This window comes from Haliotis cracherodii, unplaced genomic scaffold (genome assembly GCF_022045235.1).
Source record: "Haliotis cracherodii isolate W230 unplaced genomic scaffold, xgHalCrac1.p SCAF_9, whole genome shotgun sequence".
Classification (NCBI taxonomy): domain Eukaryota; kingdom Metazoa; phylum Mollusca; class Gastropoda; order Lepetellida; family Haliotidae; genus Haliotis; species Haliotis cracherodii.
This window is the reverse complement of record NW_027266343.1, coordinates 51891819-51910613: the sequence shown is the minus strand read 5'-3', so window position 1 is coordinate 51910613 and position 18795 is coordinate 51891819. Positions and strand designations below refer to the sequence as shown.

The 18795-nt window shown below is 39.0% G+C and overlaps 2 protein-coding genes across 2 annotated transcripts; one reads left to right on the top strand and one right to left on the bottom strand.

Annotated features, from left to right (window-relative positions):
* Positions 1-729: 729 nt before the first annotated feature.
* On the top strand, positions 730-1348 carry LOC139451972 (uncharacterized). Its single transcript, XM_071233253.1, has one exon. It carries the CDS (start codon positions 737-739, stop codon positions 1346-1348), a length of 612 nt encoding a protein of 203 aa, XP_071089354.1. The 5' UTR covers positions 730-736.
* Positions 1349-4485: 3137 nt separating this feature from the next.
* LOC139452442 (protein C19orf12 homolog) lies at positions 4486-12387 on the bottom strand. The gene is made up of 4 exons (XM_071233918.1): positions 12289-12387; positions 10695-10805; positions 6335-6427; positions 4486-5522 (listed from the first exon to the last, which is right to left on the bottom strand). The coding sequence occupies exons 2-4, from the start codon at positions 10789-10791 to the stop codon at positions 5302-5304; spliced, it is 411 nt and encodes a 136-aa protein (XP_071090019.1). The 5' UTR covers positions 10792-10805; positions 12289-12387; the 3' UTR covers positions 4486-5301.
* Between the last annotated feature and the right edge of the window lie 6408 nt (positions 12388-18795).

The following is an 18795-nucleotide window of genomic DNA, read 5'->3' as shown; positions in this document are numbered from 1 at the left end:
AGTATTGATTAAAGCGTACGTAAAATATAGCCGCCTCGTCTCTAGATTTGTACACGTTTCTAAATGCGTTTATTCCCAAGTTTCAAAAGAAAGGTGTGATGTTTTCATATGTTTTGATTGGTGATGACTTTTCCTATTAAGTAGTACATGCATAAAACGGGCATACAACTTGTGGGTGACGTGAAATGGGGTTTAATGTTGAGTTCAAGATTATTGGGCTTATATTCGACTTTCCGAAAAGTGTTGTTATCTCCCTTTGCAAAGAAAATTACAAGCTCCTTCCCAGCGCGTGACACCTTCGTTACACTCTCGGTAACATCGCTGCCACCAGTGTGGGCGCGGCCATTTCAAGAATCTTGAAATTTGCCCTCTAACCCCATATGTAGTAACGTTTATATTTTTGTTTATGTCTTTGGGAATGCCATCCTATTTCAGTTTGAAAAGGTTTACGACTGACCATGTTTTCCAGATGAATTTACTTTGTTGTTTTGATAATAAGATTGGTTCGAGATTGCAGACTAACGGAAAATCAACCACTTGTTTGTAAACATAACGGTCATTCGGTTGCGAGTCCAACTCCAAGCATGGTTGTGGCCACCTATTCACAGTGGGGAGTTTTGACTGGTGGCAGCGATAGTATAGAGAGCTCCGGGAACGTACTATCGCTGTGAGGAGCTTGAGAAAATTAGAGTGATGTCCCCTTTTCACGTTCACTTCCGCCGAGTAAACCTTCAAAATGGCGGCAAATAACAATATTGACGTTGATGATGAATTCCATCAAATGACAGTTAAAGAATTGCGTGAATACCTACGGGAACGAAATCAAAAGGTGACTGGGGTAAGAGCACAAGTTTTAGCGCGAGCAAGAGGGGCGAAGGCACTTCGTTTGGATGCAATCACCTTAGTACAACCCAGTAAAGGCGTTATATCTATGCAACGGAAGCTCGTCACACCCAGCGGATATCGAATGCCAGACCCCACTACATTAATGATTGGATGGAACGATGCTGTTGAATCATTGCCGGAATTCTCAGAGAAGGAAATCTACAATTATATGGTACTTAGTAACCATAGGACTTCAGACAAGAAACCCATGATGGCTAAACGACAAATGAAGGCAGTGGTGTTTTACCAAGATAGACATGTTCACGGCGTAGCTCTACACGATATCCATCACGACTGTGACCATATGTTTGTCAGATGCCGTGTCATACCATCACTACCAACAGCGGATCCAAGGAAAAGCCCTGATCACGACGTTTGGGCAAGTCTCTCAAAAGTAACAGGTCGTGTTCATTCAGCAAATTGTACTTGTGCAGCTGGGTATGTAGACTTTGCATTTATATAACTAAAGTCGTGTCATCTATACCTAGATAGCTGTTTTTTTACAAACAAAACGTTTAAAAACCTTTTCAAAGAAAATATGTTCCAAATATTAAGTTTGATCAAAAGATATGTAAATTATTAATTCCAAATACCAGCAAAGTAATTGATACATTTTAAAATCTCGTCCTTTGTGGGACCTCTCATTCACTTTTGTTAATTTAAATAAATAAACAGATTATTGATATTGTTGCTTATTAATATGTGACATCTTTAGCTGATTACATTAAAAATAATAATTATTTAAGGTGAAATAGAGGAAACATGACTGTGTCATTTTATATGCATTTGATTGTTATTTCATAATATTAAAGCTAGAGTCCAAATAATATTAATAAATATGTTTTCATATGTTTTGATTGGTGATGACTTTTCCTATTAAGTAGTACATGCATAAAACGGGCATACAACTTGTGGGTGACGTGAAATGGGGTTTAATGTTGAGTTCAAGATTATTGGGATGTGCATGTACACAGCATACAGCCTCGGAGTGGACCAGACCTTGTTTAACACCCTTAATGCCGGACGCCAAGCTGGGTAACAACCAGCACCATCTTATAGGGAGAACGAGTTACATTGCCATGTTAATACTTGACCAACACAATCAGACATCTTAATACTTGACAAACACACTCACACATCCTAATACTTGACAAACACAGTCAGGCATCTTAATACTTGACAAACACACACATCGTAATACTGGACAAACACATTCAGACATCTTAATACTGGACAAACACACTCACACATCTTAATACTTGACAAACAGTCAGACATCTTAATACTTGACAAACACATTCACACATCTTAATACTTGACAAACACAGACATCTTAATACTTGACAAACATAATCACACATCTTGATACTGGACAAACATACTGACACATCTTAACCCTGTCGAACACACTCACACATCTTAATACTGGACAAACATACTCACATATCTTAATACTTGACAAACACAGTCAGACATCTTAATACTTGACAAACACAGTCAGACATGTTAATACTGGAGGAACATACTGACACATCTTAATCCTGGTGTAACACACTCACACATCTTAGTACTGAACAAACATACACACACATCTTAATACTTGACAAACACAGTCAGACATCTTAATACTTGACAAACACAGTCAGACATCTTAATACTTGACAAACACATTCAGACATCTTAATACTGGTGAAACATACTCACCCATCTTAGTACTGGACAAACATACTCACACATCTTAATACTTGACGAACAGAGTCAAACATCTTAATACTTGACAAACACAGTCAGATATCTTAATACTTGACAAACACAGTCAGACATCTTAATACTTGACAAACACAGTCAGACATCTTAATACTGGTGAAACATACTCACACATCTTAGTTCTGGACAAACATACTCACCCATCTTAGTACTGGACAAACATACTCACACATCTTAATACTTGACGAACATCCTCACACATCTTAGTACTGGAGAAAGAAACTCACAACCGTAAGATGTGGGTGAATGTTGTTTAATGTTCCAGCTGTTTCCAGAACTTTGCAGATCAGTGACTGAAAGCAAACCTGACAATCCAGGGCACAATGAAGCACAGCTGTCTCCGCCACTCAGATATAGTCCCTAGTTACACAAACCACCAATGGCGTGCTGGAAACCTCTTCCAATATAGTCCCTTGTTACACAAACCACCAATGGCGTGCTGGAAACCTATTCTAATGCGGGTCCACACTGGGAACCTACAGGGAACATCTAAAAAAGTGTTGAAAGTGAGAACACCTAGACTAAAACAAAAAGCTTGTATAAAATCAACCAATCCATACTTTATTTCATTTATACACACATATAAGCATCAGTATACACTTGATTGATGATACATGTAACAATGAGGGGATGTTATGTAGTTGCCCAATAGTTCTCCAATAGTTCTCAAAAGGATTATGCACTGTAAAACCTGAATTCACCCAGCAAACAGAAGTATGCAAAGGATTACTTAACTACACTAGGATAGAAAAGTGACATGGTGGAGTGCTCTACGACATCAAGACCTGTATAATACCTACATCGTAATGTTGCTATTTAAAAAAATACTGGTGGTATGCATATTTACATCTATGTATATACTTAGACAGTGTTAATTATTCTCTTTAATATGAACAGGCTGATGAAGATTGCACAAACCAAAATGATATATATGATACATAATAACATACTACCCATGGTCTGATGTGAAAATGTGACAACATAAGGCTAAAAGAAAAGAATAGTCTTGGTTCTCAAGCACCACCCACATCATCATAAAGTTTGCCGCATTTTTTGTTTGTATTTCCATTTTTTTAAAAACCCAAAGAAATCGCAAAAGTCAAACTGTAGTAAAATACTGTATTCCAGTATTTTTTGTAGGGAGGCCCTTTCTCAGGCTGATTGTACACAATTGTTTATTTGGTTACATACAAGTTTATACAACCAAAAAAAGACACAGCCCACCCGCACTATATTTTCAAAAAACATTGCCTGAGAATCAATTCTCTTATTTTCTTAAAGGGCAAGTTCACACGGAAATGAACCTTTTTGCACTAAAACGATTTATATTTTTCACATTTACCAAGTGTTCTATTTCCATAACAAAAACACCATGGCTTATCTCCCTTGCAATATGACGTCATTGGTGCCAATTGATAAACATTATGACGTCATCATGCTTTGTCAGAGCCGCTTCACGTGGTGTAGGTACAGTTTTGTGATTCTAGCATCTCAGATGCCAGCCAGCATAGTGTTATGCTGAGTCACTACTGCGCCTGAGTGTGTCGTAGACCATGTTGTTTTACCGCAAACTGGTCCTTGATATTTTTTGCGTTGAGAATAGACAGGGACCCAGTTGAATTGGCACCAATTACGTCATAATCTAAGGGGGATAACTCAGGCCTATTTCGCTCGTAAAACGAAGGCCTCATAACGGCATATCACTTTCACACTATTGTGAGCTTCCTACTTTCACTGTAAAAAAAAATGAGTGTATATTTTCAAACACAGATACTAACTAATTCTAAAATTGCGTTTTGTTTCGAAAAAGAAAGAAAGTGATTTTTGCGTGTACACTTCCCCTTTAAGCTGAGCATGGCTAAACTTTGCAAGGGGAAATAACTCCCTCCCTTGTTTAAAAGCATACATTTTCAGATCTCTTTCACATTGTGTTAGAGCCACGTGATATTCATGAATATTAATACCAAATTAATAAAAGAATATAAAAATATCAATAAGTACAATCTTTTTTTCTCATTTCAGTCTCTGGCACACGAGGATGAATACATGTACACATAAGGCTTAAAAAATAAAAGAATTGGTTCTCAGGCAATGTTTTTTAAAAATATAGTGTGGGTGGGCGGGTAATAGGGGGGCGGGTCCCCGGGAAGTAAATTTGGACCCGTCCCAGTCCTAATGCATATCTACATGTATGTATATACCCTAATCAGTGTCAACTAATTTTGTTAACAAAAACAGGCTGATGAAGAGAGCACAAACCAAAATGATATACATAATAACATAATATCCATGATCTGATGAGAAGATGTGCCAACACAATATGGCCAAACTGTGCAAGGGGAAATAACTCCCTCCCTTGTTAAAAAGCATACATATTCAGGTCTCTCTTTTACATTGTGTTTAGAGCAACATGATATTCATGAATATTAATACCATTTAAATAAAAAAATATAAAAATATCATAAGTACAAGCTGTTTTCTCATTTCGGTCACTGGCACACAAGGATAAATACATGTACACATTAAGTGCATATCTAAATCTTCTAGGATAAGAATGAAAATATGTATCAAGTGTTACAGAACATTAGCTATCTTATATCTGGGCATCATCCATGGAAGCAAGAGTTTATAAATGTTTTCTACAAATGGCTATCCTCCTTTGAGATCTGTAGTAAACTTGTTCAGTACGTTGAGTAGAATTTCCCTCTGGGCCTGTGCCCCGATGAAGCGAGTGAGAGCCTCAAGCCCTGACGATCCTACCACACCTTGGACTTGGCTGACCAGCTGCTGTTTGTCCTCATCTGTCAGTCCTTTCAGTGTCTTGATCATTGATTGGTACTCATCACTCATACAGTAGCCCATCACAGACCCTGACAGAAAAATGAGGAACTCATGTAAAACATGATCAGAAATTGTTGTTTTGATACAGATTTGCATAGCCAGTTTAGTTTGTCATTAATAGAATTTAATTTATGGATTTGAATATTAAAACAAAAACAACACAAATTAAGGTAATGTGCTTTGTTTTGTTTGTTTGTTGTTTAATGCCTCAATATTCCAGCTATATGACGGCGGTCTGTAAATAATCAAATCTGGACCAGACAATCCAGTGATTGACATCATGAGAAGAATTGACCCAAGCAATAGTGATACGATGACATGCATCAACCAAGCCATGAGCCTGACTCGCCGATAGTCGCCATGGGTTGTGAAAGACCCCGGATCTTCACGGGTTACTTAAGCATATACATAAAGAATCATTCAGACATAAGCTTAACACCTGCAATCTTCACCTGTTTCACTTCGTTCATTTACATTCATTTCAAACTATGATGAGCAAAATCAGCTCTTGTTGCCAGTAGTTTAACCAAAAAACCAATAAACATTTATTTTCAAAGATGTCAGAGATAACATGAAAAGTGTGACATTAACAGGTCTATAGCCTGAACATGTTGGATAATAAATTGAAGATTCACTCAAACAACACATCTTTGCTTCCTCATAAGTGTTTTGGAATGGACATTTCCACAAAAAATAATCTTCTATTTAATTTTTGACACAAGTATTTTAAGAACAAAATTGTACTTTGTACATTGAAATATTTTCTCCCAAATTACTCTTGTCCTGCATGACTATCACATGCTTGAATTCCTAGTCTGTTGCACTTAAATATTTAACAAACCTGCAATTCCTCCAACCATGGCACCGACTGGTCCTCCGACCACACCCCCAGCAATGGTACCCCCAGCTCCCCACGCCATCTGCTTGAATATACCTGAACAACAAACACAAAGTTAGTTCAAATTATTGATTACACCTGAACAACAAACACGAAGGTACATCAACTAATTGATTACACCTGAACAACAAACACGAAGGTAGATCAACTTATTGATAACACCTGAACAACAAACACGAAGGTACATCAACTAATTGATTACACCCGAACTACAAACACGAAGGTACATCAACTAATTGATTACACCTGAACAACAAACACGAAAGTAGATCAACTTATTGATTACACCCGAACTACAAACACGAAGGTAGATCAACTTATTGATTACACCTGAACAACAAACACGAAGGTACATCAACTAATTGATTACACCCGAACTACAAACACGAAGGTAGATCAACTTATTGATTACACCCGAACTACAAACACGAAGGTAGATCAACTTATTGATTACACCTGAACAACAAACACGAAGGTACATCAACTTATTAAATACACCTGAACTACAAACACGAAGGTAGATCAACTTATTGATTACACCTGAACAACAAACCCGAAGGTAGATCAACTTATTGATTACACCTGAACAACAAACACGAAGGTAGATCAACTTATTGATTACACCTGAACAACAAACACGAAGGTACATCAACTAATTGATTACACCTGAACTACAAACACGAAGGTACATCAACTAATTGATTACACCTGAACAACAAACACGAAGGTAGATCAACTTATTGATTACACCTGAACAACAAACACGAAGGTACATCAACTAATTGATTACACCCGAACTACAAACACGAAGGTACATCAACTAATTGATTACACCTGAACAACAAACACGAAAGTAGATCAACTTATTGATTACACTCGAACTACAAACACGAAGGTAGATCAACTTATTGATTACACCCGAACTACAAACATGAAGGTACATCAACTAATTGATTACACCCGAACTACAAACACGAAGGTAGATCAACTTATTGATTACACCCGAACTACAAACACGAGGGTAGATCAACTTATTGATTACACCTGAACAACAAACCCGAAGGTAGATCAACTTATTGATTACACCTGAACAACAAACACGAAGGTAGATCAACTTATTGATTACACCTGAACAACAAACACGAAGGTACATCAATTTATTGATTACACCTGAACAACAAACACGAAGGTAGATCAACTTATTGATTACACCTGAACAACAAACACGAAGGTAGATCAACTTATTGATTACACCTGAACAACAAACACGAAGGTAGATCAACTTAATGATTACACCTGAACAACAAACACGAAGGTACATCAACTAATTGATTACACCCGAACTACAAACACGAAGGTAGATCAACTTATTGATTACACCTGAACAACAAACACGAAGGTACATCAACTAATTGATTACACCCGAACTACAAACACAAAGGTAGATCAAATAATTGATTACACCTGAACAACAAACACGAAGGTACATCAACTAATTGATTACACCCGAACTACAAACACGAAGGTAGATCAACTAATTGATTACACCTGAACAACAAAAATTAAGGTACATCAACTAAATGATTACACCTGAACAACAAACACGAAGGTACATCAACTAATTGATTACACCCGAACTACAAACACGAAGGTAGATCAACTAATTGATTACACCTGAACAACAAAAATTAAGGAACATCAACTGATTGATTACACCCGAACTACAAACACGAAGGTAGATCAACTTATTGATTACACCTGAACTACAAACACGAAGGTAGGTCATCTTGTATGAGCATACCTGAACAACAAACATGAAGGTAGGTCATCTTGCATGAATATACCTGAACAACAAATGGGTAGGTAGGTCATCTTGCATGAATATACCTGAACAACAAACAGGTAGGTAGGTCATCTTGCATGAATATACCTGAACAACAAACAGGTAGGTAGGTCATCTTGCATGAATATACCTGAACAACAAACAGGTAGGTAGGTCATCTTGCATGAATATACCTGAACAACAAACACGAAGGTAGGTCATCTTGCATGAATATACCTGAACAACAAACAGGTCGGTTGGTCATCTTGCATGAATATACCTGAACAACAAACGGGTAGGTAGGTCATCTTGCATGAATATACCTGAACAACAAACAGGTAGGTAAGTCATCTTGCATGAATATACCTGAACAACAAACACGAAGGTAGGTCATCTTGCATGAATATACCTGAACAACAAACAGGTAGGTAGGTCATCTTGCATGAATATACCTGAACAACAAACAGGTCGGTTGGTCATCTTGCATGAATATACCTGAACAACAAACGGGTAGGTAGGTCATCTTGCATGAATATACCTGAACAACAATCAGGTAGGTAGGTCATCTTGCATGAATATACCTGAACAACAAACAGGTAGGTAGGTCATCTTGCATGAATATACCTGAACAACAAACACGAAGGTAGGTCATCTTGCATGAATATACCTGAACAACAAACACGAAGGTAGGTCATTACATAGCTGTATCCCACTCAGTTCTATTACATGCCATTGTCTCACAACCTTTCTGGCCAAGGTCTTCATGGCCCTCTACTCCTGTGTCCCACTGCCTGCACTATCTGGATGGTGACAGCTACTGTTGCCTACATCCAGCTTGGCCTACAGCTACTAACAACTACAAGTTGTGTGGAACAATGCCCACACTTTTGACATTGCTCCCCATGTATGGCATATGGACTTGTCCATTGTCAGTGTCATGTTGGGCTAAAAGAAATAATAGCCATGGTTCTCAGGCACCGCCCGCATCATCCTAAAGTCTGTGGCACGTTTCATTTTTATTTCCATATTAATTTAAAAAAAATTAAAATCCTAAAACTTGTGATCCAATATTGCATGCAGTTACTTCCCTTTACATGTGCACTGCTTTACTGTGCATCTCGTGTTATGGTCATGGCGGCAACAGGAGTTTGTGTGATTGTTTATGTAGGGAGGCCCTTTCTCAGGTTGATGGTACACAACTGTTTGTTTGGTTACATACTAGTTTGAACAAGAAAAAATACCCCAAATCACCGCCCGCACTATATTTTAAAAAGTCATTGCCTGAGAACCAATTCTTTTCTTTTTTAAGCCTACTATCGGCCTACTATCTTTTAACGCTACTATCTTAGCTTTTAACTTGAGATTATCTCAGTTCCTGTAGGCATTAATCAACAGTACTCGACTGGCCCATTCGGCTGACTATTGGAGGGTTGAGAGACTTTAAGTGACACCATAAAAAAATCGCTGAGCCCCATCTTTCTTTATTTAAGACTGCAGGTGAAACTGGTTGTAGGGAAACTGGATGCAGGCGAAACTGGATGCTGCCATCTGGATGGCCTCATGTACCCTACTCATCACCAGTCAAACCACAAATCACACAAGTAGTGTTGGAGCAACTGAGTGTGTAGATACGAGTTGAGCTAATCAGTGAGTGAGCTTATAAGGAACACTAGTTGCCTTGGCAATATCAATTAATTAATTTTGATAATCAAAATGCTAGAGGCTTACTCTTTACGTCAATTATGTATTTTGGGAAATGTAAATGTTTATTAGTCAAATCTATTTACAACATTGTCCTATGATGGAATAAAGGGATGCTAAATGACCCAGGAATATGACACAACCTGGCTACAAAATGACTGGAGGGATATAAAACTCCCACCAGTTTACGAAATGACTGACATGATGTGACATGATGGGGCTGCTTGTACTTGTCCTTGTCCTGACAGATGCTGATTTATAGTGCTAGCACACTGACATACCATGCTGCAGTTTAACATGAACACCCCACCCACTGGGTACCCAATCAGGATACTGACTCCGAGCCGACCAGTCCTTGTTTTATTCCCTTAATGCCGAGCGCCAGACAGGGTAACAACAAGTACCATCTTTTAACGTCTTTTTCTGATGCGGACGGTAATCGAACCCTTGGCCTTCGGCTCTCCTGGCAGACACTCTACAACTAGTTTAAAACAGTTATTGGTTCAGTCAATTTTAGACCTATACATTGAATATTTCAGAAAAAAGACGTCAAAATGGCGATAATTGGTTTGTGGCCAGTAGCATAAAACGAAAAGTATGGCTGTATTGTCCTCGATCTATATGAATATTTAACAATTGTCGGTCAGTGACTACAGTGAACTGACATCATACATATACGACTCATACACTGGAATTCAATGTTAGAGGGAACAGAATTTTTTCTTATATGATTATTTTATGCTTTACACGCTAACATATAATTCCCGTGGACTAGTATACCTGTGGCAGTTTTCTTGAGTTCCTTGTTTGTTTCCAATATCGTCATTAAGTGATTGTAGTAGGGGACAAATGCCATCCCAAGAACGTTTGCAGCCATTGTAGAAGAAATACCTGAAACGTGTAAAACATTATTTTTATATACCCAAGCAGGCACACAATGTTTTTTTTCAACGTTGGATGATGATGGATTCCTGGTCGCGATGTTGATCAACCATGTATTAACGTTGAAACAATTCAACTTATGCGACCTGTGAAAACATCTTGAACTGAAAATCCGGGGTAGAATAGTCTTCAGCAACCCGTCCTTGCCATAAAAGGTGAATATGCTTGTCATCAGAGGCAACTAACGGGATCGGGTGGTCAGGCTCCCTGACTTGGTTGATGCATGGCTCATGATGTCAATCACTCGATTGTCTGGTCCAGACTCAATTATTTACAGACTGCCATCATATAGCTGGAATATGGCTGAGTGCAGCATTAAACAAAGAACAAAATCTTGAACTTACAACGTTGTTTCAGCGTTGACTAGGACTTACTAGTACTAGTTATCGCCAAGGATCAATTACCGCCATCCCCCGTTATAGTGCATACGTGTTCGCATATTGTTTTTTATTTTTGCTACAGAGTGACGATACTTCTGGTATCACGATTCACCACATCAAATAGTAAGAAATGATGAAATCACTGAAATACAGCTCTAAAACCTTTCTTTACACATTTATTTATTGTTATTGCAAATACTTTGACAAAAAACCTACAAGAACGAAACAGTTATAAAATGAAGGGGTGGTTATTAAATGTAACAGTTAGTCGGCACGTCCTCAGCCACCACAAACTTGTGCTCTCCCCTGCTCACACGTGGTGCTAAGCTACTTCTGCCATTACGAGTGGTAACTCTGTTTGTTCCTGTTCTGTTTATAGCGTATAACGATCTGACAAACTGACAATTAAGTGTATCAAGCTAAGTAACGATGATATCGTAGGAATGGTGAATCATTACAGCCCAAGTACATAGTGTTATCAATAAGCTATGTAGATAAAAACAATTCGAATATCGGTTGCCAGTTGGCAGACGACAAATTGATAAAACATTTCTTAATAATTTTAATGAATAAAATAATCGAGTGAGAAACCAGAGCTGATAAAAATGTAATTTGTATTTAACTGAAGTGGTGCCACGAGGCGCGTGCTGTTTAAATGATGGTGGTAACTGGTACACTTAGTCAAAAGAAAATTTCTAGTTCCATTGTTTTGATCACCTATCGTAGCGTTACAACACTTCTCAAACGTTTTCCACAGACAGATATAAGGTTATTTGCTAATGGTTTCACAAAAATCAAAGTTTTTGGTATAATCAACTTCATACACGGAATAATTAAGAAATAAAACGAAAAAATGGAGATGATTGGTCGCAAGCCAGTACTGTTATCTTGATTTGAATTTTCAGTTGTCAATCAGGTGTCTACACATCTAAATCATATGGAGATAGACTAAGATAGAGTTCGATATTTATGCAATGGCAGATTGTTGTATGAACAAAAGGTAAAATAATGAACATTCCATAGCAGTATCTGACGGTGACTATTAGATCTACCTGTTCGTTAGACAAGCCTTCTACCTGGGAAACACGTCGACTAACGTTATTTCGCTTTCAACATTGAATCATTTCCGCAAAGCCTGGGTTTATTTACAAAGGGAGGTAACTCTCATCTATTACCTTTTATAGTCTATTTCTTAATTGAGCGCGAACAAAACATTTAGGATCTCGTAACATGTGTGCAGTTTCTCTTAAAAAAGTGCGCCAATTTAAACATAAGACATAATTATAAAGGACCGTATGTTTGATGTTAGCAAAGACCATACAGCCTCAGGCATGCACTCAGCATAGGTAGCGTAATAGAGAAATGACTCGGACACAGTGGTTATGATTAGTCAATTCTTATATTTTTTATCACAATTTCTTACCCCAAAGGATGTAGGCCCCGATCTAAACACAATTTTATTTAGTAGGTGTGACTTCTTGTTTACACTGACAGCCATACAATATCGCGGAATAATATAGCTGACATGAGCTTGTGGATGCACAACTTGCTCTTCAGAAACATCTTACTCAACACATGTGTTCAAATATCACCATCGTATGAGAAAGGTCTGTAAAGAACTACCTCAGTAAGTCAGTCACAATGACAGCGCGTCGTAATACATTTACATCAAGTACACGTACATGGCGTCAAAATGGCCGACACGATAAACGTGACGGGAGAGATTTTCGAAGTTGTTAAATGAACCTGTGGCGGTTACATGTGTTAGTCACCTGGAATGTTTATCAGTCTCGTCATTTTTGTCTGCTTTGATATATACAACTGTTTTTGATTAAACTTGTAGATAAAACATATTTTCGTTGTCGAATTTAATTATAAGCACTGACTGTGTATTTTTTCGGTTCATTGAGATATGAATCGAAAATCCGATGAGCAAACTTTTGTAAGAATCCGCTATGAACCGAAAAAAATACACTGTCAATCCTTAAGTGAACGGACAGAATAGTTCACACGATGTGAACAATTTTTTGTGTGAAATTGATCGTGTGAACTTTTTCCGGAACTACTTTCCGGAGTTTCCCCGAATTTTCGATCGGTGTTTACGATCAACTCGTTTTTCTATTTTCTTTTTAATCCCTGCATTTATCAGCAATATAATTAATTTAGTAATTTTGCCTGGCCTTGTATCATTTGATCTGACTTATAAATAAAAAAATAAATGCTTTGGTTCTGGTGTTTGATGTCGTCTAGCTGCAACATGAAACAAAATTTACCCTGCTCAGATGTATCTCAAACTAAAACCCGATTCACTATATCGTATCGGAAAAAAACCCTCCAAGATTTTGAGAAACCAAAACAAAGCAAATCTAAAATGAAAAAACACTAAATTAATAGGCTCTGAAAATGTTCAATGGTAAGACAAATAAAATGAATTTAGCTTTTTAAAAAAAAAAGACATAAAAAGGTAAGGAAAGAAATTTAATTTAAAAAAACCAAAACAACAATAACAAAAAAAATCTTGCCTAGTTGCTTTACCGATTGATCATCGGGGACGAGAAAATATCCGTAGACGGAATTACTATTCAGGTTTCTGAGGAGGCCGACATTCTCCGTGCATTCTAGCCCGAGAAAAGACGGCACATGAGGAATGACGGGGCACAGAAATTAAGCTGGCATCAGGACATACAGAAGGTCCATCTCAGGTGACAAGAAACACCAGCCAAATAAAGTATTACAGCACACACGACAAATAAAACCAAACTCCAAATATAACACACCCTGACACAAAACACACACGTTTCAGAGCACTCCGTTCAATCCCCACTGGTCCATTCCACATCGTCCGAATATTGGTTTGCGATTAACCAAATGCAAGCAACACATTCATAAATCAGTGAAATTCCCAATTTGCCAGTGCCATGGGAGGGTTCATGCGTCGGGGTATTTTCCATAACTGTTCCATAAACTTCATTTTCAACAGCAGAAAGTTTCATCCTCATACTCCCGTTCGACTCGAAATGAACCTCTTAAAGGGGCACTGATCTAACGCAATTCCCCGGGACTGGTTGTTGCATTTGTTATTGTTTTTTCCCAGTGAGTACCCGGATGTATAGCATAAATCTAGACTAGTTCGCGACCTCTGCTGCGCCATTCGTAAGCGCATTAGTCACTTTTATGGGTAGTAATAAGGACGTATGGTCACATTGATCAACTAAATGAAATACTGTTTTCGAGATAATAAGGAAATGTAGGTATCTTTGTGGGTAGCATCGGTGGTGACGAAGTTTTGATAAGTCACTTGCTTGGCAATTTTGCGATTTTCGTTTACACTATTTTGACTTGCAACACAAAGTAAATATTTCACCCGAGCATTGTTTTTTTTATAGTACGTATATTTTTTTACTGTCAAAATGTGTAACATTTTCAAATTTATTAAACGTCTAAATATTCAGTTATTTTTCAAAGTGACTGAAAAAAACCATTTCCATCTGTATTATTATGATAACGAATTCCAAACATTTTGATGTTTAATATCATCACCAAGAGACTGAAAATGTTACGTTGAAAAGTACATGTCTATGTTGTTTGGCTTCTAATCCTACATAATAATCTGTTGTTATGTTTGTAGGCCCTTTTGATCGTCTTAATCAATCTGGGCAGATTTTTTTAGTCAAAATGACTGAAATATTTGCACATTTTATAAATTGCCTGAGAGAATCACATTTTACAAACTGACGGTAATATATACACGCTTACAAAGGAAAAGACCTGTGAAAACAACGTCTATCGCGCATTGAAGAATTTCTCAACCAAGACGTAGAGAAACAAGAACGAATCGGTTCAAAAGAAGGAAAACAAAATGCAAATACTATAATTACAACCTACCAAAGTTATGTGTATAAATTTTAGGCAGCTTCCTTGTTCGTGAATGTATCCATGAATATCCACACAAAGGAACAATATCCCACTCGTCTGCAGCTGTACAAAGAAACGTATTCGATGTCACGTGTCTCTGTGACAATCAAATATTTTAAAAGATATATATCGTTTCGGGATATTATAACCCGTGTTCGTTTCTCAACTGATCACTTGGATTGTTTCAGGTGTTTCACATAGGTGTCAAGTCTCAAAGGTCGGCTGGGAAAGCCCACGTGACAACTATTTTCATAACGTCCACGGTTCCTAAAACATACATTGAGTGCTAGATAACAATGATCAATCAAACAACGTATTATCAGTTAACCCTTTGAACAAAGTATGTTGTTTTTACATCGGCACTTCACGCCATGGTATGAGTGTATTCCCTTTGTTTTAGTAAACCTAGACATGTAAACACTCACTTTTGACATATCAGCTGTGCAAGATAACAGTAATTAATCAATCAACGTATTTTCTGTTAATCCTTTGATGACTAGGAACGATCCGTTGATTTACAACAAAAAAAGTAAATCAACTGATCATTCGCCTCTTGCTGGTCTGCCACGTGCATATTACATAACACACATTTCACCTCACTTCAAACCTGGATTTAGATTGAATAATTACCCCAGACACAATAAATGCCAAATGGGAACCTTTGTCAGGTAATCTAAGTGGTGCTACCACTAATTGTACCTGTAATAAATTCATTAACTGAGCATCAAGTGATTGACGACAAATACACAATCGTAGGTTATACGAGAAAACGTGGATGACAACAAGGGAGTAGTAATCGTATTATTGACGCAATCCGAAATCCGAAAATGCTTTCACTGCAGGGATACTTTTTTAGTATTAACCTATAACCATCTGGGGTATTTCCAAATGACGACATCCGATGAGCTCCGCCGTTCTTTTTCTCTGTTTGTTTAGGCTGAAGAAATTAATTAACATGCGCCCTTTGTCGAAATCTTTAGAGATCACAGTTAACCAATCAGTGTTTATGCAAAAATGCGTAAAACAAATATTGCCACCAGCCTCCAAGTTTATTTAGCTGTCCTTGCAGACGGTAGCCCAGTCTCTGGTCACGCTCAGTTGCGTTACGTATCATCCGGGTACTCACGGGGGAAAAAACAATAACAAAGGCAACAACCAGTCCGGGGAAATGCGTTAGATCAGTGCCCCTTTAACAAACTTATGTGACGTCATATATAAATCCACACTTGATTGACCTCGCCTCGGTGCATCGAGTCGTGTTTATATTTTTGTTCACTTTCCTGTTACTTACTTTTAAGATTTGATTAATCCCAAATATCGTTTGTCAATGTGTTCAGAGAATAAAATTACGTTGATGTTGACATATTTTCAGATTATGTGGTATTGTGGTATATATTCATATTTTGAGTATGAGTGGGGAAACGTATGTGACCGAGAGCCGGCAAATACCGACAATATAACATTGTTGAATTGTTCTTCCGTTCTTCAAATTTAAGCAAACATTGTTACGATATTATTCGGCGAGACCAATAAACTACAAAGCATGAAATTATAAAAATTGAACTTCACGTGCTCCGACGTTCATACAGTTTAGCCCTCACTCTAAGAAGGTTCATACTCCAGTAAACTCACACAAAGTGAAAGTCAATTCTTAAATATACCCCAACAACTGACCATTTACTCCTCACATTTTCTATTGCCTTGTGATTGATTGGTTTGTTTGTTGTTTAACGCCGCACTCAGCAATATTCCAGCCATATGACGGCGGTCTGTAAATAATCGAGTCTGGACCAGACAATCCAGTGATTAATATCATGAGCATCGATCCACGCAATTGGGATTGATGACATGCATCAACCAAGTCAGCGAGCCTGACCACCCAATCCCGTTAGTCGCCTTTTACGACAAGCGTCACCTTTTACGGCAAGTATGGGTTGCTGAAGACCTATTCTACCCAGAAATCATGTAATTGATGTCTGCATGCTGTACACATTCATAACAAAATGATAGTGACTGTGATAAACTTCAGCTTTGAGAAAAAGACTTAATTAGTCAAACCATATATAATACGCTAGGTTACATTCACCAAGTCAGTGCTCATGGAGATGGGAAACCATGATTAGGCCGGTCAATAGATCAGTATGCACTCGATCTTTATTCTCAGCTCACTGGGGAGTATACAACGGAAGCTGCCTGTGAGTGGGTGACTATTGTTTTTTGCCGCTTTAGCAATATTCCAGCAATGTCACGACGGGGACACCAGAAATGGGCTTCACGCATTGAACCCATGTGGGGAATCGTCGGCGTGAAGAGCGAACGCTTTAACCACTAGGCTACCCCACCACGAGCCGCTAAAGGTTACAGTCACATTACCATCGCATCCTACCGGGTACCCATTCACTGGTGTGGCTGTCGCTTGTCTAATGGAAGACCACATATGTAACAAGTGCTTCAGTACCGAGCAGGACCGAAGCCCTAGAAACTCTCATCCACCTATTCTCCGCGACCATGAGGGACGGCACAGTATACCACCACCACTGTCTGATTTTAGCCACAGGGGCTTGAAACGCAAAATTTAGCGGCTACAACATATTGGGTCACAACCAGTGTCAATACTGTATAAAAGCAGAGACCACACAATCTATTTTATGTTATCTGGTGAAAGGTAGCAGTTACGGGTCATAACCAGTTTCAGAACTATATAAAACGTCTTTTATACACCACTGACACTGGTTGTGACTCTACCTCGGTTACGGCATGCTCCCCAAGGCGCCTCTGTTTCCACATGCTCGCCAACACACCTTGGTTACCGCATGCTCGCCAACACACCTCGGTTACCGCATGCTCGCCAACACACCTCGGTTACCGCATGCTCGCCAACACACCTCGGTTACCGCATGCTCGCCAACACACCTCGGTTACCACATGCTCGCCAACACACCTCGGTTACCTCATGCTCGCCAACACACCTCGGTTACCGCATGCTCGCCAACACACCTCGGTGTCCACATGCTTGCCAACACACCTCGGTTACCGCATGCTCGCCAACACACCTCGGTTACCGCATGCTCGCCAACACACCTCGGTTACCGCATGCTCGCCAAGGCGCCTCTGTTTCCACATGCTCGCCAACACACCTCGGTTACCGCATGCTCGCCAACACACCTCGGTTACCGCATGCTCGCAAACACACCTCGGTTTCCACTTGCTCGCCAACACACCTCGGTTACCGCATGCTCGCCAACACACCTCGGTTTCCACATGCTCGCAAACACACCTCGGTTACCTCATGCTCGCCAACACACCTCGGTTACCGCATGCTCGCCAACACACCTCGGTTTCCACATGCTCGCCAACACACCTCGGTTACCGCATGCTCGCCAACACACCTCAGTTACCTCATGCTCGCCAACACACCTCGGTTACCGCATGCTTGCCAACACACCTCTGTTTCCACATGCCCGCCAACACACCTCGGTTACCGCATGCTCGCCAACACACCTCGGTTACCTCATGCTCGCCAACACACCTCGGTTACCGCATGCTTGCCAACACACCTCTGTTTCCACATGCCCGCCAACACACCTCGGTTACCTCATGCTCGCCAACACACCTCGGTTACCTCATGCTCGCCAACACACCTC